At 37.6% G+C, this 25,794-nt stretch overlaps 2 protein-coding genes across 2 annotated transcripts in view; one reads left to right on the top strand and one right to left on the bottom strand.

The window, feature by feature from the left end:
• The window catches only part of CASP6 (caspase 6), a 1,021,045-nt gene that overhangs the window by 157,989 nt on the left and 837,262 nt on the right, over positions 1-25,794 (bottom strand). The window lies entirely within an intron of this gene.
• The window catches only part of LRIT3 (leucine rich repeat, Ig-like and transmembrane domains 3), a 28,361-nt gene continuing 3,253 nt past the window's right edge, over positions 687-25,794 (top strand). The window contains exons 1-4 of the mRNA XM_084973187.1: positions 687-932; positions 3,950-4,416; positions 13,756-14,061; positions 15,647-19,056. Of these exons, the coding sequence (XP_084829313.1) occupies positions 817-932; positions 3,950-4,416; positions 13,756-14,061; positions 15,647-16,764 (2,007 nt within the window). The 5' untranslated portion in view covers positions 687-816 and the 3' untranslated portion in view covers positions 16,765-19,056. The remainder of the gene's footprint in view (positions 933-3,949; positions 4,417-13,755; positions 14,062-15,646; positions 19,057-25,794) is intronic.

The following is a 25,794-nucleotide window of genomic DNA, read 5'->3' as shown; positions in this document are numbered from 1 at the left end:
GTAAATCAACTATAATAAAAATATTCAATTTTTATTTTCTGATAGAGCCTAATATATGCTAAAAAACAGGACAGTTGAGCTTCAGATAAGGTTTGATTGCCTATAACTTGGGAATAAACTGTATTCTTGAATGAAGGTAATGGCTGTCACTAAAAACTAATGTGCTGGGACAAGCCCGCCCTGCACAGAGATGACCTGGGAGAAGTAGAGGATGCACGCCCACCAGAGTCCTAGTCCTGCCACTTCAATAGTAGATTGAAGCATTTGGCCTCAACAAATCTAGGTACCAGAATTTTTTCAGTTTGTTTTTGGGGGGCTAGCCAATAGTGGTTGCTTGCTCTAAATCAATTTTATGTCCTATGCCTCTGTTTTTAAAGCTGAATTTTATCAAACTGAATATTATATATGTTGGTAAAAAGCAAAAAGTAAAATCTGTAATGTTACAACATGCAAGTGAGAACATTGAATTATTTTGAAATGTGTGTCTCTTCAAGGTGTAGTAGACAATTACATCCATAGGAAAGGGATTTAATAGGTATTTCCTTGAAAACTCTAGATAGGGGCAACTATTGAAATTTTCCTGACACGTGTTTGATTTTCACTTCCCTTAGAGTGTGTTATTTTGCTGATACCAGATTCAAAGCCTAGGTCGATTGATCCCCTGCGGGATACACTTGAAGGTTAAGTAACTACAGATCTCAGCTAATCCGTGTAATCTGCTGTTACTAAATGGCCGTTTGTATTCCTAGCACACCAGTTTCTGAATGCTTAGGGTTTGGTTTTTACCTTTTGTCCAAATAACTTCTAAAAGGAGCCATGCATCTTTTTGCAAGTCTGTGCATTGCACTTAGCTTTTTGGAAGGAGTGGGCTGTTCGTGTCCTTCACAGTGCACCTGTGATTATCACGGCAGAAATGACGGCATGGGATCAAGGTAGGCTTCTCTCCTTGCTACTGAATGTTCTAATGATTCCAAGGAAAAGGGCTCAAACCAGATGGCCTTGTTTTGAAAGCAAATTGTTAATCAGAAATCAGAGGAGAGAAGGTTTACTTTAGATAAGCTTTAATTTAACTGTGTTAATCCTGGTTGCCTGCTCCTTCATTGTTTCATTTCTAGCAGTTTAGCTCCTTCAAAGCTCCAAATTAATTTGACTCTCAAACGCATTCTGTATTAGAAAAATATTCCTTGTACTTGTATTCACAAAATGAACCTTGCAGGAGGTCAAACCACTGAAATGCGTGTGGTCAGCTCAGCCTGATTATAGAAAGTACAGGAGGGCAGGGCCGATCAGAAGGTGCGTGACATGCCCAGATCCTTTGCTTCCGGGGCTTTCCGTTTCATTTTGAGGATTATTAATGCCAACTGGATAGGAAGTAGGAAGGGAAATCATGAGTGAAATTAGCTTCATCCTCAGAATTTCTCATTTTAAGATATTGGAGTTTACAAGAAAAGAAATCTGAAAGAAATGAGTCAACTCTTTGTGTTGTGGATGCTGTGGATCCTTACAGAAGTTGCTTCATCTCTGTGTTGCTTTAATATCTACTTGTGAAGTGAGAATATGTATTTACTTATAATAAGCATGAGTCCTTTTAGATAGAAATTAAAAGCAAATCGGAACTCTCATTGGCCAAACATAGTAGAACTTGATTTTTTTTTTTTTTTTTTGGAGAGGATATTTAATAACAAAATCAGATTTTTTGGTGACTTGGTAGAAGTGAACATGAGCCTCTTAAAGTAATTCGTTAAAAGAATCACTCAGGGAGTTCCCGTTGTGGCTCAGTGGTAGCAAACCCAACCAGGATCCATGAGGACTTAGGTTTGATTCCTGGCCTTGCTCAGTGGATTAAGGATCCGGTGTTGCTGTGAGCTGTAGTGTGGTTTGCAGACGAGGCTTGGATCTTGTGTTGCTGTGGCTGTGGTGCAGGCTGGCAATTTGAACCTTAGCCTGGGAACTTTTGTATGCTGTGGATTTAGCCCTTAAAAAAGCCGCTCCCCCCAAAAAAAACCACTCAATTTATATCTTACAACGTTATACAAATACCTAATAATAATAAATACATGTTTTTGAGTCATTTGTCTTGTGATAGTATAAAATTTTCTTTACCAACTCTTGGTATTTCTTTGAGCTATTCACTAGGTGGTTAAAGATAGGGAGAAGAATGTAACAATTTAAAGACCTACTTGGCATGCAGTGACTGACTCAGATTAGGCTACTTTTGAGAAAATGGTCACAGCAATGTTTCCTTCATTGGTGGCCCCATTCTTGATGGATTTTATAAAAATCATAGCATTTTATGCTTAGCAAGGACTCCAGAAATAATCTAGTTCAATCTTTGTCATTTTGTAAGTGAATAAACTAAATCATATAGAGACTAAATGGCTTGTCCAATGTCCCAGCGTTGAGTTTTTGCAGTGATTGGCAGATAGAGACACTGTCTTTCAGCTTCCAATCCAAGCTTTCTTCATTATAGGGCACTGGACCACTGACTTAATAAGGAGAACCTGAATCATTCTGGCATAAAGTAGCACTGAAGTTTGTGATCTGGCATAGAATGAAGAGTTAGAGGTGTACCTAGATTCCACGATGCAATAGGCTCTTCTCCTAAAATTAAGAGAGGAGATGGCGTGACCAGTACATCATGGCTGATGCTGCTTCCTTCTCTTCACATTATAGGCTAGCTTTGAAAATTCCTTGATTTAGCATGATTCGTTTTACTGAGTGGCTGTTTTGTTGTTATTTATTATCCACTGTATGTGTAATGTCTTAAAATTTAGATGATGCTTTGCATAACATTTTATCATTCATTTTTAGCAATCCAGAAGGAATGAGTATATAATGGGAGATAAATAGGTCTTTTTTTTTTTAAGGTTAAGCTGAATATAAATTCTCTGATTCTTCATCCTCTATACCTACACATGGGACAGGCTTGTCTTTCCATACCTGTTTTACATGTACCACTAAACAAGATCACAATGTGACTTGTTCAAGGTTACTTAAGCTAGTAAGTGTAAAAAAATAAATAAATAAATAAACTTACAGTTTCTGGTTTATTCATTAGACTGAAAGCAGTGCACAGGTCACAGCTTAATTTTAAACACCTAGTAGAACATTTGTTCCTTCCTTCCCTCCCTCCTTCCTTCCTATCCTCCCCCCTTCCTTCCTTCCTATCCTCCCCTCTTCCTTCCTTCCTTTCTTTCTTTTTTTTCCTTCCTTTCTTTCTTTTGTGCTCCTTTTGAAAAGGATCAGCTGATAACTTCAGTAAGGGATTCTTTCACAATGGGCCATTTCCTAAACAGGTTAAGAATGTGCCCTTTGGAGCTGGACAGATACGGGTTTGAAAGGTGGTTGTGTAACCACTAGCTCTTGGAAAATTACCTAATGGTGGTGGTAAAAATGAGATTGGTGATCATAATAGCAAACACTTATGCTTATTATGTGCCAGGAAAGTGTAAAATTTTCCATCCATTTCAGTTAATGATCATAGCAAATCATGGGACCATATGGGAAAATGAGTTGAGAGATAGGTGAAGTGGCCTTCCATGGCCACAGAGGAGGTGGTAGAGCTTAGATTTGAATCAAGATCAACCTGACTCTAGCCTACTACCCTGAACAATATCTGGCTCACTGGACTGTTGTGGTGATTAAATACGGGAATGAATGTGATGTGTTATGCAGGCCTGACACATAAAGAGCTCCATCAGTCTCAGGTTGAACTCCATCAAATTGCTGATATTTGATCATTTTTAACTTATAAAAGGAACATTTCATATGGTTCGACCTAGAAGGTGATGGTAATGACAAATTATTAATGAACAGCTTAGCCAGGCTGAACAGATATTTTGCACAAACCAGTAGGGAATGAAAAATTCAATGCAGGTTTCAAATATGTATTATTTTTTTCAAATGAGTTTCAGAAAGCAGGTTTCCTCCCATTGCTCTGTGACACTAGGTCGGTGCTATGTAATGACCAGGATATGAATGAGATACCTACGAACATCCCTGTGGACACTGTGAAGCTTCGCGTAGAGAAGACCGTTGTCCGTGGGGTCCCCGCCGAGGCCTTCTACTACCTGGTGGAGCTCCAGTACCTGTGGTTGACTTACAACTCTGTGGCCAGCCTCGACACCAGCAGCTTTTACAACCTAAAGCAGCTGCATGAGTTGCGCTTGGATGGAAATTCTCTGACCGCTTTCCCTTGGACATCTCTCAGAGACATGCCGCGTCTGAGGACCCTGGATTTGCACAATAACAGAATAACCAGTGTGCCAAACGAGGCAATCAGGTACCTGAAGAACCTCACCTACTTGGATTTATCAAGCAACAGATTAACCACACTGCCGCCAGATTTCCTGGAGAGCTGGTCCCACTTATTTACATCCAGAAGCCTGGACCTTTCACCAAGAAGAATCATTCTCGGTAAGCTCACAGCCTCCGGGCTTCTCAGGCCCATGTGATTTGCTCTGTGTACTTTCGGTTGTCCAGTAGTTCCATGTCTATTAAATTTGGTATTTTAGTCTATATTTGCACTTTTGATGGAATAGTACATTATCATTTTACCTATGTCAGTACCTGTCTGTCCTGTGTAAGGTATAATGCTTGTGTTTGTGTGTGTGTGTGACGTGATGGCAGCAGTGTATGTGTATGTGTTAGGGGAGGGGAGGGAGGTGGCCTCATAAACTGAGAGTCTGGGAGTTCCCGTTGTGGTGCAGAGGAAACGAATCCAACTAGTAACCATGACATCGCAGGTTCGATCCCTGGCCTCACTGAGTAGTTTAAGGATCCAGCATTGCGGTGAGCTGTGGTGTAGGTTGTTGATGTGGCTGGGGGCTGTCACTGTGGCATATCAGCAGCTATAGCTCCTATTCAACCCCTAGCCTGGGAACCTCCATATGCCACGGGTGCGGCTCTAAAAAGCAAAAATAAATAAATAAATAAACAAATAAATAAATAAATAGAAAAACTGAGAGATGAATGCCGTTCTTAGAGGGCTTGGAGAACAGTGACAAAATCTACCAAACTACACTAATTCTTGTGAGCACACTAGGGCTCCATACTTTGCCACAGCCAACCTTCTGTTCTGGTTTCTTTCCAGCCCTTCATCAGGCTCTGCAGGGGCCGGAGAAGGGTCTCTGCATCTTTATGAGATGGAGGTAGTTTAATTAGTTAGGAAGAATAGCTTCCCAGTTGTCTTAATCTAGAAAGAAATAGTTGAAACACCTGTTATTTTACTGGTCGCAAATGGGCCTCTTAATGGATTTGGACTCTTAGTTTAGTTGTGATTAATTTTGTATATTTTGATCCTGACTTTGTTTAGGTTCTGTGGGTGTTTGTCTTGAGTTCTTAGCATGTAAACTCCTTACATCAGGCCCCCCTCTTCTTTTTGTGTGTCTTGCCACAGTGCTCTGCACATGGTGAATGCCCAGTAAATGTGGTTGCCTGATTGAAATCAGTGAACTGAGACTTTTCTCAGCATAATCTGGGCAGTGAGGCCTTTTCCACTTTTGTATGAGACACAAACCTGAGGCTTTAACTGAGTGGTTTAATTTACTAAAATTTTGTTCACCTAATAAGGTTGTATTGTCATTTCAGAAGTTATATCCATCATAGCTACAGAAGAGGTTGTAGTTCTCAAAAGGATGAAAGAAATTCTGAGTGTTTGGCCAGTGAAAGGACCTACAAGACTTTTGGAATGAAAAGCAACTAGATGCTAAGCAATTGTGCCAGAAATTCCTACTGACAAATATCATCTGCCAAATATTTGTTGAAGTAAAGTATAAATAAAAGACAAATTTGAGATTTTTTGGATAAAAAGCATTGTGTGTTTTATAATAACTATAAAAGTAATATAACCTTTAAAAATTGTGAATCACTATATTGTACACCTGTAGCTTTTATAGTATTATAATCAGCTGTTCTTCAATAAAAATTTTTTTAAACTGAAAAAAAAGTACTGTGTGTGCCAGTACATGAGTGGATTTTGAATTACTTTTGTTGAACTATATAGGCACTTTGGTGCTTATAAGACTAAAAGTATGAGTAATAAGAAACAGAGAAAAAGTCATGTAAAAGTTTCTTTAGAAGCAATTCTTAGTTCCCATAAAATTATCCAGTGGAGATGTACAGTATAAAATTAGATCAAATTGCTAAATTGAGTTAATAGCTCTCTAATGATTAGTTCCTAATATTTATATGAATAAATAATTTATAGAACATTAATATTTTTCATTTGTGAGTTAAATCTGAAAGAGAACTTAGGGATCAAATGGGAAAGGGTTATGAAAATCATTGTCCATTGAGAGAAACAGCTTTATGTTTTAGAGTTTAGATTCTTTTAAAAAAATTATTTGTTTCAGGTGTATAGCATTATTATTCAACATCTGTATACCCTACAAAGTGATCGCCACCACCAGTCTAGTTACCATCCATCACCATGTGGTTGACCCCCTTCATCCATTTTGCCAATCCCCCATCCCATTAACCTCTAGTAACTACTCATCTGTTCTCTGTATCTGCGTTTGGTTTTGTTTGTTTTTTTAATTACACATATGAGTGAAATCATACAGTATTTGTCAGTTTCTGTTTGTCTTTTTTCAGTTAGCATGGTACTGTCAAGTTCTATCCATGTTGTTGAAAATGGCAGATTTCATTCCTTGTTTTAGCTGAATAGTGTTCCATTGTGTTCCATACATACATATATATATATATATATACACCACACCTTCTTTATCCATCCATCCGTCCTTGGACACTAGATTGTTTCATTATCTTGGCTGTTGTAAATAATGCTGCAAAGAATGTAAGGGTACATGTATCTTTTTGAATTAGTGTTTTAATGTTCTTTGGATAAATACCCAGGAGTGGAATAGCTGGATCATATGAAGTTCTGTTCTTAACTTTTTGAGGACCCTGCATACTGTTTTCCATAATGGCTGCACCAATTTATCTTCCCACCAAGGTTGTACTAAGGTTCCCTTTTCTCTATATCTTCTCCAATAGTTGTTATTTCTTATCTTTTTGATAATAGCCGTTTTCATAGGTATGAGGTAGTATCTCATTGTGGTTTCAGTTTGGATTTCTCTAATAATTAGTGATGTTGAACATCTTTTCATGTTTCTGTTAGACACCTCATGTCTTCTTTGGAAAAATGTATATTCATATCCTCTACTCTTTTTCTTTTTCTTTTTTTTCTTTTTGGCCACACCTGCATGTGAAAGTTCCTGGGGCAGGAATCAAGCCCACACTGCAGTTGCAACCTGTACAGCTGTAGCAACACAGGATCCTTAACCCGCTGCACCTCAAGGGAACTTCCACTGCTCTTTTTCTTTTGTTAGCAAATCCTGTCATTTAATGAGAGTGTTGAGCTTATGTGACAGTTCTTTAGAATATGAAGTGGACAGTCTCTGAGGCTATGATTTTAGCTCAACAGCAATCCAAAGCATCTGTGACCTGGATGTGAGTGTCTTTGAAAGAAAGAATTCTCTAATTTGACTTTTCTGTTATTTTAACTATATGTGAGTCTTCTAATTTCATCATTAAAATACAGTAATGAGAACCAGCTTTAGATTTTATAGAACTCTGTGTATAACTGTAGCAGTTATATCTTTCCAAGTGCCGTGTAGAATTTGCCTTTGTACTATTATAGTGGGATCATTTCTGTTTCCATTTCATTTTTATTGTCCTATGTTTGTTGTTGTTAACAGATTCTATTCATAATAATAATAACAATAGCTAATATTGATGGAGTGCTCACTCAGGGCAAAGCCTACTTCTTATACTTTATGGATATAACTTTAGTTTCATGTTAATCCCATGATAAGTACCATTTCATCCCTATTTTAGAGATGAAGAAATGAGGCACAAGGTAAAACACTTGCCCAAACTCACCATATGGTGATGGAGCTGGGGTTTGAATAAAAGCTATTTGGCCTTAGAACCCATGCTCTTCCCTCTTCTTTGTAATGCAAAGTATATAGTGATCCCAGAGTTACTTTCCTCTTATGTATTATTTTATTTATTTCTTTAAATCATATATGTGTAATAAACAAGAATTTAGGGAGAGGTTTTTCAATTGTTCCCTCTCTCTTCTCCGTGAATAAAAAAATCAACCTAATGAAATTGTCCTTTAATGTAGCCATAAAAATGTAACTCAGTGTCCTGCGAGTAAACATTTAAGTTAACTATGAAACTAGATTATTGATTTGGAATACAGATATGTTTCCATGGCTTCTTTTTCAAGAGTAAGGAAGTATTTACACAGGCAGACTCTTTAAGGCCTAACAGGAAAAAGCCTGCAGTAGGAGAAAGTATAAAATGCTTTTTGGCTTGCTTTTTTTCTGGTACCCAAATTTCTTCAATCTTAAAGGTCCCTTCTATTCAGAATGGAGTTTACTGGAAGGGCAGTGGCAGCCCCAAATAGTCCCACAGTATTTTATAATAGTGGCATTAATTTAGTTCAAAAAATGCTTCTCAGTCCCTGTTGGTGTGCCTGCTCTTTTCTAGGTGTAGAGGAGACAAATCCACACAGTTGAGGCTGACTCCTTGTCAGACACTGTGCTGAGGACTGCCTTGCAGTATCTCAGCCTTTAGGACAAACCCATGGGGTGGGCTGCAGTTGTCATCACCTTTTTCCAGCTGATGGAGAGGTAGAGTCAAGTTTCAATTTCATAGTCCATCTCCAGAGACATCACTGTTTTATTTTTTAAACTTTTTTTTAAATAAGGAATGAAGTTAAAATTTGCATACAGTGGATCTTAAGTGTACAATTTGGCAAATGATAATAAACATCATATACCTGCACAAAAGACACACCTTCATCAAAATACAGAATATTTTGATCACCCCAGGAAGTTCCCTGTGTTCCTTCTCAGTCAATCTCCCCCCATCCCCGCTACCCTCACCCCCAGGGAACTACTGTTTTTACTTCTATTACCATAGGTTAATTTTACCTGCCCTAGAATTTCATGTAAATGGAATAATTTAAGAGGCACTCTTGGAGTCCCTGCTCTGGTACAATGCTGGCATCTCTGTAGCACCATATTACCACGGGGCAGCCCAAACCAAAAAGAAGTACTCTTGTGCCAGGCTTCATTCACTCAGTGTTACTTATTATTTATTTTTGTCTTTTTAGGGCCACACCTGCAGCATATGGAGGTTCCTAGGCTAGGGGTCAAATTGGAGCTAGAGCTGCTGGCCTATGCCACAGTCACAGCAATGCCAGATTCAAGCCATGTCTGCGACCTACACAGCTCACAGCAACGCTGGATCCTTAACCCACAGAGCAAGGCCAGGAATCGAACCTGCATCCTCATGGATACTAGTCAGATTGGTTTCCGTGGTGCCACGACAGGAACTCCTCAGTGTTATGTTTTGAGACTCATCCATGTTGTTGTATGCATCAGTAGATTCTTGGTGCCGAGTCATATTTAGTTGAATGAATGTACCAATTGTTCATCTTTTCACCTATTCTTGGACACATGGCTATTTCCAGTTTTTAGCTATCATGAATAAAGCTCCTATTAATATTCTTGTACAAAGCTTTTTGTAGCGTATGTTTTCATTTTTCTTGGATATAATTCCTAGGATCGAACTTATTAGGTCATAGGGTGGTGATATACATAACCTTTTAAGAAACTGCCAGTTTTCCAAAGAAGTTGTCCTGGTTTATGCTGTTCTCCACTCCTGCTAGCACAGTCTGCTTGCTCTATATCCTCACCAACACTTGATGTAGTCAGTCTTTTTCATTTCAGTCATTCTTGGGAGTGGGTATGTCAGGAAATGGTATCACATTGTCAGTTAATTTGCATTTCCCTGAGAAGTAATGGTACTGATTGTTTACATTTGCTTTTTGACTACTGGTATATTTCTTTATAATTTTTAAAGTTGGTTGTCTTTTTAGTATTGAATACAAGTTTTTTTATCAGTTATGTGCTTATGAATATTTTTTCAAGTCTATGACTTGTCTATTCATTTTCTTCACGGTGTCTTTGGTAAGAAAGTACAAAATTTTGAGGACATGTGATTTATCAGTTTTTCCTTTTATAGTGAGTGATTTCTGAGTCCCATCTAAGAAATATTTGCCTGTCTGTAGGCCACAAAGATAGTCTTTCTTTATACTTTTATATTCAATTTTAAGCTTATATTCTTAGATCCTATGCTTATGACTATGACCCATCTCAAAATATTTTTTGAGTATAGTGTGAGGTGGGGGTTGAAGCTTATTTGTTCTCAAACAGATGTCCAGTTATTCTAGCACCATTTGTTGAAAAGACTTTACTATCCCTCTTGAATCATATAGCTGCCTCCGCAAAGCTGACTAAGGCATGGTTTTTGCCGTCAAGATCTTATAGTCTGAAAGATAATTTTTGCCCTAGAATTTACTGCTGACTTTTCATAAAGAAAAGCACATGCAGCTACTGTGATGCATCCCTTTTAGAAAAGGGATAAGGCAAAGATCATTTGCCCCATCCAAGAATAGTTACATAAAATTAATAAATGCAAATTGCTGATTGTGGTTGGTGCATTGCCTTGAAGGAATGTAGTGCAAGTAATAGTTTAACTTCAGAGAGTTCTTGTACCTTTGTCCCGAGGAGGGAGGGACAAAAAAACGTTTGAATGTTTTCAGCCCTCAGATCACTATTAATTATTCAGGTTTTAAAAGTTGTACCCTTGACCTTAGATGTTTCATAGCTTGAGTAAATAATTTATTTTTGAGGGATTTAAAAATATTTACTCCTGGTTTGCATAACTTTTAGTTATAACCAGTAGGATTAATTTTTTAAAAGAATTTTGTTTCACCTTTAATATGTTTTTATAACAGTTTCAAAGCATAAATGAAACTGTTAATTTTATAGGCCTTGGATCTTCCCCTATACAGGTGTTTATGCTCCAGACATCACTACTTTTACATTTGTTATTTGTAGATAAAAGCACTTATAGCTACTACCTAGGGCTCTAGATGTTTTTAGATAACGAACAGATGAGTTACGGTGGAAGAAGTATTAGACTAGGAGGCTCACATGTGAGGGACTTAGGACTCTAGGCTACTTACAAAGTCAAGGCAGTAATTTTTTGTGCTTTAATGTCTTCTGATATGAAATTGGAAGAATCCTACTAGCTTCCTGAGGTCTGTATAAAACATATACAGGGTTGTTGAGAATGAGAACTTAAAGATCAGGATACCAAGTTTCAAATCCTGACTGCATCTGGTTGTGTGACCTTGGACAGATCCCTTAACTGCCCTGGGCATTTTGTCATCTTTAAAATGAGGATGATCCTAATGTTATCCATCTCATGCTATCGTGAAGATGGAGTTAGAGAAATCCTCTAGCATGCTTAGCGCTGTAAAAATTTTCCATGGTCTCTCCCAGTCCCTTTGTGAGCAGAGGCAGATACTGGCTGCCTTTTGTTCTGAACTGTCTTTTCAAGAGATATCACTTTGGAAGGTAGAGATATGTCTCCATCTAGAGCAAAGGGCACTTAGACTTATTACCCAGTATAATAAAATAATGTCTCCTTCCAGACCTATGAGTAATAAATTATTATTCATCTTTGATCCGGAGTCTTGTGTCTTCTGCCAGTATCCATCAAACTGTGGCAAACTGGGATGAATGGGGGCAAAACATAGGCCCTTTACAATTCGTGATTAGTGCAGGATATACCACATAGGAAGCAATCAATAGCTGTCGTCTTGTGTTATTATTTTATAAGGAAAAAATCTGGCATACCAAGTCAAAGCGTTTTGAAAGTATTGTGTTCTCTACATATTATCCTATGACAGAATGAATTTGATGTTTGTTGGTAGGTTGAGGAAAATGTAAATCAGTGTTAGAGAACTGATTGTAGATTCACAGGACTAAATGTGAGAGGAACAAAGTCAAAGTAATTCACCCATGAAGGAAGAAATTTCTAATACAGAAGATAGTAAAAACAGCAAACTTTACCAATACTGGCAGAGAAACATGAACCAGTCACAAAGTGTTATTATCATAAAAATAGGCATAAATAGATATCTAGACTTTATGAATGAACAGTTATCTTCTACCATGGTTAGGTTTTGTTTGTTTGTTCGTTTTGCTTTTTTAAAGGGCCACACTTGGGGCACATGGAAGTTCCTAGGCTAGGGGTCGAATCTGGGCTGTAGCTGCCAGCCTAGGCCACAGCCACAGCAACGCAGGATCCGAGCCGCATCTGCGACCTACACCACAGCTCACAGCAACACTGGATCCTTAACCCAGTGAGCGAGGCTAGGGATCGAACCCGCATCCTCATGGATACTAGTCGGGCTTGTTACTGCTAAGCCACAATAGGAACTTCCCCACCATGGTTAGTTTTTCAAAACTCGCCATTCTGTCTTTTGTCCTTATGACTCAATATATAACTTAACTCTACAACTGCAAATCTCTTTGAGATAAATCCTTTTCAACCTTGGGCTTCACTGTAAGGCTGCTATGAGACCTCATCCTTAAGATCCTTAGGGAGATTTTTGTCTAACTTACTGCTCTTAAGCACTATTTTAGATTCTTCTGAGATCTTTGCAACTAATTGTATAGAACCCCCCCACCCTGGATTTGACCTTTGCCCTGAAGCTCTTTCTTAATTTGAGGATTTCGGAGAGGCTGGGTTTAAGAAGCAGTTTTATTATTGAACCCAGCAAGTTTTAGTTCCCTTACATATAACATTTCTTCCTTTAGCGGTTGTCTCTCCTTTACATTTTACTATGAGCAGCAAGAAAATACCAGGCAGCTGTTTCAATACTGTGTGGCAATATCCTTAATTAGAACATTCAGGTCACTGAGTATGTTTTATTCTTTCCATGTTAACCGCAGGTAACAGTGTTGCTAAGCTTTCTGCCCCTCCATAACCAGGATGTGCTTTCCTCTACTTTCTAGTAACATTTTCCTCACTTGTCTTGACGCTTTCACTGCCAGCCTCTTAAAAAGACCCAACACTTTGGCTAACAGTTCTAAAAGCTGGGGCGGATCCTAAAGACGCTTGCAAATGAAAGCTGTCAGCTTTCATTGTATGAAGGAAGGCTGTCCGCTTTCCTTGTATTACCTGCTGCTAATTCTCTCTTGAAAGGGGATTTGAGCAGTGTACTTACATGGCCACCACAAATGACATTCATGCCAAGCCATGTTCTAGCCTCTATAACTCTTAACCTTCTTGTCTCCTAATATTGCCTCTATCTCACTCTGCTTTTTCTATATAGAACTTGTACTACCGCAATATTCCTTAAAATCACACAAAATCATGGCATATTGCAGGCTCAGATGCCTTTTAGCATCCTATAATAATTACAATAATATAAATATTTTCATAGCACCCTAGAAATCTTAACTGTACTCATGACATTCCATGGTGTTTGGATTCAAATCTTGACTCTGACACTGATTAGCTACAAGACATTGGTCAAGTTTTTTGGTTTCCCTGTGTCTCACCTTCTTCATCCTTAAAATGGGGAAATAATACTCTCAAGAATTGGGGGGAATTAAAGGAGGTAATAGAGTTTAGTACTTAGAACATAGCCCAGTATAGAGTAAATGCTCAGTAACTATGAGCTATGATCATTCATACTCTGAACTGACATGACACATTGACTTAGGTGGCTGGAGTGCAGGGCAAAGCTGACAGAGAGGTGACTCCTTTGATCCCACTTATATTTTTGGGACACTGCGGAAATGCCATCTCCTGAGGCTGTGACGTAAACAGAAGTCATCAGGAAAACATTTATCAACCTCTTCCTCCCTTCTGGTTTAGGTCTGCAGGACAACCCATGGTTCTGTGACTGTCACATTTCCAAAATAATGGCATTGTCAAAAGTCGCTGACCCCAAGGTAGTACTTCTTGATCCACTGATGATTTGCAGTGAACCAGAACGCCTCACAGGCATTTCGTTTCAGCGGGCTGAGTTGGAGCAGTGTGTGAAGCCATCAGTGATGACCTCGGCCACACAGATCACGTCTGCTCCGGGCAGCAATGTTCTGCTGCGGTGTGATGCCACTGGCTACCCCACCCCACAGCTCACGTGGACCAGACCAGATAGCTCGCCAGTTAATTATACAGGTACCTTCTTAATTCAGGCCTTTGAAACAAGGAGTTTACAAATGACTGAACATAATCTCCTGTTTCGTAGAATTTGAAATAGACTGGTTATTTCTAATAAAATATATTGAGATTGTTCAATGGAAGAAATTTGAAAGGTACACTTTATTGGTTAATATTTTCCTCAGTTTATCTGATTAACTACCTAGATGAAATGAGACCATCTGATTTTTTCCTTAGATGGGAAACAATAGTGCGTGGGTGGTTGCAGATAAGGCCTCTGTCTTTATTCTTCCTCCATCATCTTGGATACGGCTCACTTTTTAATGTATACCCATTACGTTTCCTTCAAGGGAATTTTATACAAGTTTCTTATTTTCAAATGATTATTTAAATAATAAATTATATAGAAACCTTACTAGGAGGCAAAATGTAATTTTTAGAAATATTGATTACACAGTGTTTTACATCCTACTATAACCAAATAAATGTTTTGATCTTAGTTTCAAAGTGATATTCTGATGATTAAAGGGATGTATTTTAAAAACTCTTCCAGGCTAAATTTAAATTGTGGTTGGAGTAATGTAACCTGAGAGAATTTTTAAGAAGTCAAGGCCTAATAGTCTTACAAATAGATGGTAAATGGCCCACAGCTTAAGGAAGTGAGTTAAATTTGGGGCAACTGAGATATCATTCAATGCATTATTATTCTTCAGAAAGCTTCAGAAATCAAGACAGAAAGGAAATATGTTCAGATTTTATTTTATTTTTTTTTTTGCCATGTCTGTGGCATTGGAAATTCCTGAGTCAAGGATTGAACCCATGCCACAGGAGTGACCCAAGTCACTATCGTGACAACACTTGATCCTTAACCCAGTGCACCACAAGGAAAATCCAGATTTTAGTGTTTAGGAAAGCAAAATTCCAGTTTTGCAAAAATTGTATATTAGTCTATAAATAAAAACCTATGGTTTATTAGTTTATATAAATTAAATATAAAATTAAAGAATACAAATTATGAACCCCTCCATGTCAGAAAATGATCCACTATGCCTTCTGACCTTGTGGATAGCTGGTATTTTATTACAATGAAAACATATTTTGAGGAATATTTAAATAAGGTCTGTGATAAACATTTTATACAATCACAGTGGGTTAAATTGGAAGGGATCTTTTTTTGGGGGGAGGAAATCTTTGAGATCACTTTGTCTTATCCCCTTATTTTAAAAAATGTGGAAACAGAGGCCTAAAGACACTAATACTTGTCTAGAATCATATACTACTTAGTAGACAAAAGTTTACTAAGGCCAGAGTGTCTTAATTCTCAGCCCCTTGTCTTTGAAAAATGCTATTTCTCATACAAACTTCATGGCAAACTTCAAATGTCAAGATGCAGACGGGTGGTGGTAAGCTGTCCCCAGCTAGACTTTCGTATAATCTACTTACAGAACCATCTCCATCATCAGAGCCTTGCAGTGGCCGTTTCTCTCTTGGCTTATATGAGAGGTCTGCATGAAGGAACAGATGTTGTTTCCTCTTAGTTGACATGTTGCTTGAGTCTTTTCTTTCTTTTTTCTCACAGAGTATACTTTTTTCTTTCTTTCAGTAATTCAAGAATCTCCAGGGGAGGGAGTCAGATGGTCCATAATAAGCCTGACAGGCATTTCTCACATGGATGCTGGGGATTACAAATGCAAGGCCAAAAATTTGGCTGGGATGTCAGAAGCTGTGGTTACTGTGACAGTGGTTGGTGTTGTCCCAACCACCATATCATCAGACACTTCTGAAAGAAGAAGTGGGGATCGCCCTGAGCAAGAGGTCCAGCTGGGATCTAGAAGATCTGCATTGCTACCTGGTTCATCGCCGTCTCCCTGGCTTTATTCCTCCTCTTCTTCCTCCTCCGCTTCTTCCACTTTTCTTCCTCCCTCTACTTTGCCTCCTCCCTCTTCTGCCTCCTTCTCCTTATCTCCTTTCTTCTCCACTGTTTCTTCAGCCACAGCTCCAAGCACTAGAATTTCCACAAGCACCACCACGGCCGGCCGGCCCTCACCGCGTCCCGATGGGAAAAGAAATGTCAAGATGCAGACGGGTGGTGGTAAGCTGTCCCCAGCTAGTGCAAGTCAAAGGGAAGAGCTGGCATTGTCAGATCAAGGCCTGCTGATGGGAACAAATGCCACAATAGAAAATCTGCAGGTAGTCAGTGAGACCAAAGAGAGTGTGATTTTGACCTGGAACACCATTAACACCACGCAGAACTTGGAAGTGACTGTGCTGTATTCCAGGTATGGGGAGAAGGACCTGCTGCTGCTTAATGCAGACCCCAGCAAGAACCAAGTCACCATAAATGGCTTGTTGCCTGGTCGGCAATATATAGCCTGTGTCTGCCCAAAAGGGACGCCGCCCCAGAAAGACCAATGTATCACCTTTTCTACTGACAGGGTTGAAGAAGGTGATTCTCAAGTGTCTCTCTTTATGGTGGTGAGTGGTGCTGCCTGTGTTTTTGTCCTGCCATTGATTTTTTTCCTGTTGTACAAGGTTTGCAAACTGCAGTGTAAGTCAGAATCCTTCTGGGAAGATGATTTGGCTAAAGAGACGTATATCCCATTTGAGACGCTGTCCCCCAGGTCTCAAAGTGTAGGGGAACTTTGGACTCGAAGTCACAGAAATGATTCAGAAAAATTACTGCTTTGCTCTAGGTCAAGTGTGGAATCGCAAGACTTTTAAAAGTGAGGGACCAGAGTGTTATTGCTAAGGTTTTACAGCTCAGGCACATGAGAGCGCCACAGAATTTCTTTCATTTTAGGAAAGGATCTGAGGGTATAGTTGACCCTCTGTTTGGATGACTTTTGGACACTTTCACATCCTTCATGAAAATCACAAATGGAGTGCTTTTAAGTGTGTCTTTAAAAATGGTGAGACTTCAAAACTGAAAAGACAAATAATTTTGATTTTTGTTGTATAGAAAAATGTCCATAGAAATAATTTTTAGAGTAGTGCTAAGTAAGTTGATAAGCTGATAATATATTTCAGGATAATGTTTTAATTCTTAAAAATAATTCATGTGACAATAGTCATGAAAAGTGAACTGTCATTTGGAAAAACAGTTTTTTGGGCAGTGAAGAAAGGTTAGTAAAACCGGCTAAGCCTTGATGTTCATTCTTGTTCAAAGTGCTTTATGGCATTTGCTGTGCACATTTGCTGCCATTGCCTAGTAGGTGAGAGTGGAATTGTACAGAATTTTGTGTTCACTAAGGTTAAAAGCAACCCAGTGGACAGGGAGGATTATAGCTCTTGGTACCACTATGCACTATAATATTGTATAGCAGTATTTGTATTGCAAGTAAGAAAAAGTTTCACTTGTCTTTAGAAATATAGGTATTAGCAAAAATAAGTTATAAAAGATCATGATAAATAAGGTCGTTTTGAAAAACCAGCAACTGTCACATTCTATTAACATGTTATAGACTATATGGGTCTTTTTTTAAAAATATGCTTATTTAAAAACAATCTCAAAGTTCCGTTCGTGGCTCAGCGGTTAATGACCCTGACTAGCATCCATGAGAATGTAGGTTCAATCCCTGGCCTTGCTCAGTGGCTTAAGGATCTGGCATTGCGTGAGCTGTGGTGTAGGCTGCAGACGCAGCTTGGAGGCTCGGATCCTGTGTTGCTATGGCTGTGGTGTAGGCTGGCGGCTACAGCTCCCATTGGACCCCTGACCTGTGAACCTCCATATGCCGCGGGTGTGGCCCAAAATACGAAACAAACAAACAACCAAAACAAACAAACAAAAAACTCTTTAATATCGATATTGACTCTACTTTGCCCCTTTCCTCTTTTCTTTCTCCCTCCCGCCTTACTTCCTTTTACTTCTTTTTTTTCCCTTCCGCTTTGTGAGAAGGTATGCAGGTAGCCAGAAGACCACAGCTAACGTGTTTGTCTTTTGCCATGTTATATTTTGATTAACTGGATAAAGGGAAGAACTTCGAAAGTCTCTTTTAGATCCACAAAGGATGTTTTGAGATTTTGAAAGAGCGAATTCAGTGGATTTATTTAGTCAAACTCTATGTTAAAAACATCAGGGAAATTGGAGTGAGTCACATGATTAGATAGTAGAGGGGCTTCATAAAAAAATTTAGTTTTTCCTAAAGAAGTTTTTTCACTGTATTTACTAAATATTGTGTTCTTTTTACATTGAAGATTTTGGAGTATAGAACAGATTTTTAAAGATGTGTCAGGAGTCCTGAAATAGGCTGAGAAGCAAGTTCTAAGAAAATACTATATTTTATCTTAGAAACAAATTGACTTTAATGTAACCCATTGTGGAAATTACAATACAAGCAACTGGAAAATGAAAAACTGTTCATTCCAAATGGCTTTTAGTTAAAAAGAAAAAGAGAATTCTAGTTTAGCCATAATCTACATATTAAAAGAAGACCAGCATGGAGGGGTGGCCTGCTCAGAACTCCCAAACTTGCCCTTCTTGTCTTCGTTCCTTTCTTTCCTTTCCAGCCTCTTTGTCCTGGTGCATTCTTCACCATGTGCATTGTCTAATGATCTAACAGTTTCTAATTCAAAATTCATTAGGATTTTTCAGAAAAACACCTTTTGCAGACAGTTTTTTGTGTAGCTTCAACTTACATCAGATAATTTTAGTGACTGAAAAAAATGTGCATTTCTTTACTCTAAAGACCTCATGGAATTTCACTGCCATATTTAAAAGGCTCGAATAAACAGATTTCCAAAACACTACCACATTAGATATAATATAACTGTGGGAGAAGGTTACAGGCTACCGAGCCAAAAGACAGCCACACTGTCCAAAGGCAGGTTGTTTGTCAAGAAAGGAGACTCAGACCATCCTGATGAGATAAATTACGGGCTGCTCTCATAATCAAAATCAAATGAAGCCTGGACTTAATTTTGCCCTGTAAGGAAAAGCTAATTGGTGGTGTGAAGGGGATACAGACAGCGGGAGAAAGCACCTTTGTCATCCTCAACTTGGACTTGGCACATGAGGTGAGTTGCAAGTAATTTGTTACTCATAGTAAAAGAAATTAAACTGTAAATCATCTGCTTTCTAAAAATACATATGTTGGAGTGTAGTCGAGGTTATTCTGATGATGTCATTACTCTTAGGTTCTTACAAGTATGCCTCCTTGAGTGGGAGAGAGAGACTGATGTTATCGCAAGCAGCATGGAATTCCTCATAAGCAAAGCCTGTTTATCAGTATTACCATATGCATTGAGAAGAGCAATCAGAAATGATATATAGCAATATATGTGGTAATTAAATATGATTGCAGTGTTTTACTTTCAGACAAAATGTATCTGAGGTTTGTAAAGCTTGGGATACATAGTGAAGGTGTGTCATATGTGAGGCTATTATCAGTGATGTTCTATGACGTAAAAAATGTCGGGATGGAGTTCTCTTGCGGCTCGGTAGATTAAGGATCTGGCATTGTCACTGTAGCAGTTTGGGTCACCGCTATGGCGCAGGTTCAGTCCCTGGCCCTGGGAACTTCTACATGCCACAGGTGTGGTCATGAAAGAAAAGAAAAATGTTGAGAACTCCAAATTAATTGCTCATAATGGCCAGGAAGGCAAACCCTGAATGGAGTGAGACAGGTGCCTTGGGAAAATTTTACAAAAAATTCAAACAAAAAACCTTGACCCAGGCACTTAAATCTCACAAAGGGATGGTGGCCAACAAAGAGAAATTTTTTTAAAACACACACAAATACTTCTACCATTAATTCTAACAATATAGAAAAAGCTCAGGAAAGTTGAATAACTGTTTATTAATCTCAAATTTCAAGTGATATGTATAAAAGATATAAAGAAGGGAGACTAGCCAAGGATGAATGTAGAAATTAGCAGGTCTGTTATAAATTAGCAGGTCTGTGTCACAAATTAAGGCCCCAAATAAATCAAGGACAAAAGCAGTGGTAAAGTTGACCAGACGGAACTGTAAGGCTTTTTTTTTTTTTTTTTTTTTTTTTTTTTTTTTTTTAGTCAAAAATAACCAGGAAATAATAAGTAACTGCTTAGAGACGATAACAGAAAATATATCAGAGAAGCAGCAGAATCATGTAGCTCCTCCTTTTCCTTTCCCCCTTTCTCTTCCCTTTTGTTTCCTCTTTCCTTCCCTTTTCTATCTGGGTTTTTAAACTGAATATGGAGAACCAATTATGAAAAGTGGGGATGTCAGCCCAAGACAAATAAAGGATTAGTAAATGAACTCCAAGATATTTAAAATGTGGCCAAATGAATTAGGTACCAGTGTGGTAACAGAATTTTCAGCCATCATCTCAGAGCTACTCTTTGGTAGTCTTTGAAAAGTCATTGCAAATCGAGGTATTGCAAGAATACAGATGGGTAACTTTCATCTTTATTCTTAAAAAGGGGACAAGGGTGGATTTTGGAAAATTTGGACAACTTTTGTTTGCAGATTTGACAACAGATCATTAAAATGTTTGTTTTTGAGCATGCAAAAATGAATGTTATGGTCACTAGGAGCCAACAAATGTCAACCAAGGACAAAGTTTGATAAATTAATATGGTTTATTTTTTATGAGGATACTAAGCAGATTGATCAAATGACTGATTGACAATCAAATATCAGCTGGTTCGAAGTGTTTGTCTTGACTTGTTGGAGTAATATGGATTGCCTTCTCTCGAGTGTCTAGAAATGGCTTTATATATTATGAAAAATTATCTGGTAGAGTTCTCTTACCCTCTTCAATTCAGCATTTTTATAAATGACTGGATGAACATAGACTTCTCTACTCTGCAGAGGATGTGAAAATCAACACAGTGTTTATCTTATATTGATGCTTCTCACACGTTTCCTTGGAACCTTCCCAATGGAAGGGAAAATAAAGATGAACACCTGGAGAACCAGGGCATTTGTCCTAAGTGGCTGTCAAAAAAGTGATATTTCTCTGAATTCTATCTTAATTAAAAAACATGTGAATTTGCATCCTACAGCATAATTTCCAAAAGTATAAAATAATTCTGCCTTTCGTTTCTCTAAGGAAATATTGGCCTTTCTGTGCTTTTGAACATCTTGGCACAGAGTACCCCAGAGGTATCCAAATCCATTATGAAAACCTCCTATAGGATAGGGTAAAGGACAGAGACCTGCAGCGTCTTATAGAGACTATTTCACACAATAGAAAGCCATCAGTGAACACATTATTATGATAAGTGAAGAAACCAAATCTTGAAAATTATCTTAATAAGATGACACATTAAAAGCTAACAGACAGGAAGTTCCCATTGTGGCTCAACAGTAAGGAACCCAACTAATATTCATGAGGATGTGGGTTTGATCCCTGACTCAGTGGGTTAAGGATCTGGCGTTGCAGTGCGCTACGGTATAGGTCGCAGCTGAGGCTTAGATCCCATGTTGCTGTGGCTGTGGTGTAGGCCCATAGCTGTAGCTCCCATTCGACCCATAGCCTGGGAACTTCCATAGGCCTCAACTGTGGCCGTAAAAAAGCAAAAAGCAGAAAACAAACAAACAGGGATAGATGTAAATTTTTATGTTTGGATTAGCATAAGTATGGGTGTTCAAGTAAAAAAAAACCTATTACTTGAGTTGATTTAATCATTCTGTGAACCAATGGAGTTATGTATAGTAATTGCTAAAAATGCTAGTATTAAGTTACTTTAATGTAAACAATAGATGGAGGAAGGTGAGAGTCCCTCTATACTCTGCATTAATAGACAATTTCTATAGGATCAGGTTTAATTTTGAGTGCCAAATTTAGATAAGGATCAACAACTATGGACTATCCATAGAAAGTCAACAAAGATCACTGACCATCTAGAAAAGTTTTCACAGAAGAAAGAAAAGTTTTCTCTTACGACATAGACTGTGGGGAGACCAGACTAGCCTAGTGCAGCATGTGGCACTAGCTCTTGCCTTGGAGGACTATGCTTAGGAGAATCTGCTTAGGTTATTAAAATGGAGGTCCTGGGTTCTACAAGTAGACACTCAAATTAAAGCAGCTCAGGGCCTTGGAAACCACATTTTGAAACTCAAACCAGAGGAATGATGTAATGACTCCGAGAAACAATTTTCTATGCAATGGATGTAGAAGCAATATTGGAATTACAAAGAAGCAGAATTGATCCACATTAAAAACAACCTTTTTTTTTTTTTTTTTTTTTTTTTTTGGTTAACAACCAGAGTTAAAAAACAGTGGAGTAAGCCATATTGTCATAATATTACTCAGGACATTCATGGATAGTCCAGAGGTCAGGAAGACACGCTGAAAGACATTGTGGACAAAGCTCAATCATTTGGACTAGAGCGGGAAGAAAAGGAAATTAATAAAGGGGTATTCATTGGTTTTAGTGGGAAGAGAATGCTAATGTTTGTATTAAGTAGACACTTTAATTTATAATAAAACTGATTTTTTTTATGTAAACATGAGTCTTAATTTATTTAAAAAGTGGAAAAATGAGACTATACACTAATGGATAGGTTTATGTTGTCTTCTTTTTATGCAAGTAATTTCAGCTAAGTTGATGAGAGAGTCATTGTAATTTTTCTTCTCCTTGGTTTCGGGTATTAACATTGATGACTCATTCCTTAACTGGTTAGGAAAAAAATGTTTTTTATGTATTATTTTGATATAACTTATAAACAGTTAATCCTTACAGAAAAGCAGAGATTTTCCTATCATTGCCATTATCCTATCATTGCCATTATTTTAATACACCATTTATTAAGTGTGCTGGTTGTTTTTATCTTGTGGAATTTCCTAAATGTTTAACATTGTGACAGTAGTAAGGAGTTAAATTCTTGAAGTAATTAAATACATTTCCATTGATGCTGAGTCTTTATCATATTCTCTGTGATTCATAGGGGCAAAGAAAGGAGGGTAGGAATATGGAAGAATTTTGAGAGAAAACATCTCAAAAAAGCAAGATAGCAGGTCTGAAGGATAATGGTGGCCACATGAATCCTATTATTTCCATGCCTCTGTCCCTCCCCAAAGAACCTATTAGTTTAACAAAAAAATGCAATTAAAAACACACACGACCACATTTTTAGCATTAATAGGAGACAAAGAATACCATGAACTTCATATTGCCTGTAAGAGAAATGAACATCAAATTCCAACAGATGTCCTGCCATTGCTGCAAGCCTGAGGGTATGGAGAGCAAGAGAAAGGACGGTTTAAGAGACTGCAATAAAGAGAGCCGAGAGTGTATATGAAGCCAAGACAAAAAATCACACCTAGAAAAGGAAAGACAAACAAGTGCAAATATACTGATCTCAGGTCTGGGACTTGGTAGTTCATACCATGAGCTCAGGGAACAGGCTCTAAAGTGACTGGAACCAGAGTTGGAAGCCTTGGAAAAGCATTGCCTCCAGGGCAGAAGTAGTTAGAAAAATGTACACTCCACTCCCCCCACCCCCCCAAACCCACCAAAGATACAGCAGTAAGAGAAAGGAAAGAAGCAAGGAGGGAAATTAAGGCAAATGCACCGACCTTGCTTATTTAATCATTTAATTGTAGAACAAAGACTGAAACAAGGGTGGGCATATGAGCCGAAGGATAATATGTGAGCATTGTACTTAATGACAAACTGGAAAGACTGCAACTAAACAATGGGAGGAGAGATTAAGAGAGAAGTAAAGTAGAAAAGACAATTGCCAGCTATATTATTAATATGTGGAGTCAAAAGATAACATTTAAGAATTATAAACCAGATAGTAAAATGTTGGGTAGGAAAAAAGAGATTTAAAGACATTTTAAAAGACCCTAAAAGGGTCTTATTAAAAGACAACAATAACAAAATGCATGCCTTCCTAAAAACCAAGAGAAATTAAAAAAAAAAACAAAAAAAACAAGTTACAAAAAGATTAAAACTGTTAGTCTTTAAAGGAAAAACATCCTCAGGGCCTCCAGGCAAAAAGATCAAATTAGTTATGAGGTTAAGGAAATTAGGCCACATGCAAAACAAGGTATAGCAAGGATGCATTTTCAGAAAATTCAGGGGAAGAAATGCAAGCAAAGAATCTTCTGTATAATTATGCAGCCCTTTAAGGATATAAAAGGTATTTTCCCCTTTTCCTTAGAAGTTTAAACTTAGTGACTTGAAATCTAGTGGTTTAAGACATTATATTTTACACTTGTTTTGTTGGTGAGGAAAATTCATAGTGGCAAGTACATATGTCAATAAAAATACAAGTAAAAAAAAGGAAAATAAGTGAATTGAATTTCCAAATTAAAAAAAAAACCCTAGAAAAAGAACAAGAAAATAAACAAAAAGAAACCTCAAGGAAGTAAATAATGAAGGTAGAAGTAGATATTAATGAGGCAGAAAATAGAAACACAGGAGATAAAATACAAATCCTAACTTTTTTTGGAAGAAAATCAACAAAAGAGATAAACCACTAACAAAATTTAATTAAAAAAATAAAATCACAAATATACAGCATGATATGATGAGAGAAATAATTATTGCTACTCAGGAAAAATGTTAAAAGCCATAAAAGATTGCTTTGCATAACTATATGTAAATAAATTAGGAAGTCTAGATGAAATGCATCATCTCATAGGAAAATACAACTTACCAAAATGGACACAAGTGTTGAGAGAAACATAAGCAAAACAGTTATGATAGAATTAAAGGAAGCTATTAAGAAACTATCCCTCAAAATTCACTAGGCCCAGATAATATCATGTGGGAATCTTGCAAGAGACCAGATAGTCTTACTTAACTTGCTTCAGAGAAAAAGTAGGAAAACTTCCAAATTTTTTTTTTTATGAAATGAGTATAACACTCACTTCGTTAAAAAATCCAAATGTGATATAGTTTAAAAAAGAGAAATTTTTAGATAAATATCATTTATGAATATTGATGCAAAAAATCCAAAATAAAATTTTAGTCAACAGACTTCAACACCGTATTAAGAAAACATCATGACCAAGAAGGGTTTATAAAGAAATACAAGGATGGAGTTCCCGTCGTGGCACAGTGGAAACAAATCCAACCAGGGACCATGAGGTTTCGGGTTTGACCCCTGCCCTCGCTCAGTGGGTTAAGGATCTGGCGTTGCTGTGAGCTATGATGTGGATCGCAAACGTGGCTCAGATCTCATGTGATTGTGGCTGTGGTGTAGACCAGCAGCTGCAGCTCTGATTCAACCCCTAGCCTGGGAACCTCCATATGCCTCGGGTGCATCCCTAAAAAGCAAAAAAAAAAAAAAAAAAAAAGCAAGAACGATTCAATGTTAGATAATCTATTAATATAAACTACTAGATTAAAACATTAACAGTTCTGAAAAAGCCTTTGAAATAATTTAACACTTATTAAGATTAGAGTAGACATACATTGATGTATATACACACACATATATACATATTCAAATATACATTCACATATATATATATATATTCAAATATACAGCCAACATTTTACCTAGTGTGAAAATAGAGTTACATCCATCAAAGTCAGGAATAAAGCAAGACTGCCTATTATCTCCACAATTATTCTTCTAACATAGTACTGAAGGAATTAACCACGTCAATTAGACAAGAGAAAGGTATACAAAATGGAACAGAAAAAGAAGTATAACGAACTCTCTTTGCATGATAGTAATGCTAGAAAACCTAATGAATTAGTGGTAAAAACAACACAATAAAAGAAATCAGCAGGGTGGCAAGGTTAATAAAATTAACACACCCAAATTAATGTTTCATATATACAAATAATAACCAGTAGAAGATATTT

The sequence above is a fragment of the Sus scrofa genome, chromosome 8, assembly GCF_054392235.1.
Source record: "Sus scrofa isolate SSC_HxYL_T2T_F1_AM1 chromosome 8, Sscrofa_HxYL_maternal_Yorkshire_Landrace_v2.0, whole genome shotgun sequence".
NCBI classification, from domain to species: Eukaryota; Metazoa; Chordata; class Mammalia; order Artiodactyla; family Suidae; genus Sus; species Sus scrofa.
Note: the sequence above shows the minus strand (reverse complement) of the source record. Positions and strands in the feature narration are given on the sequence as shown.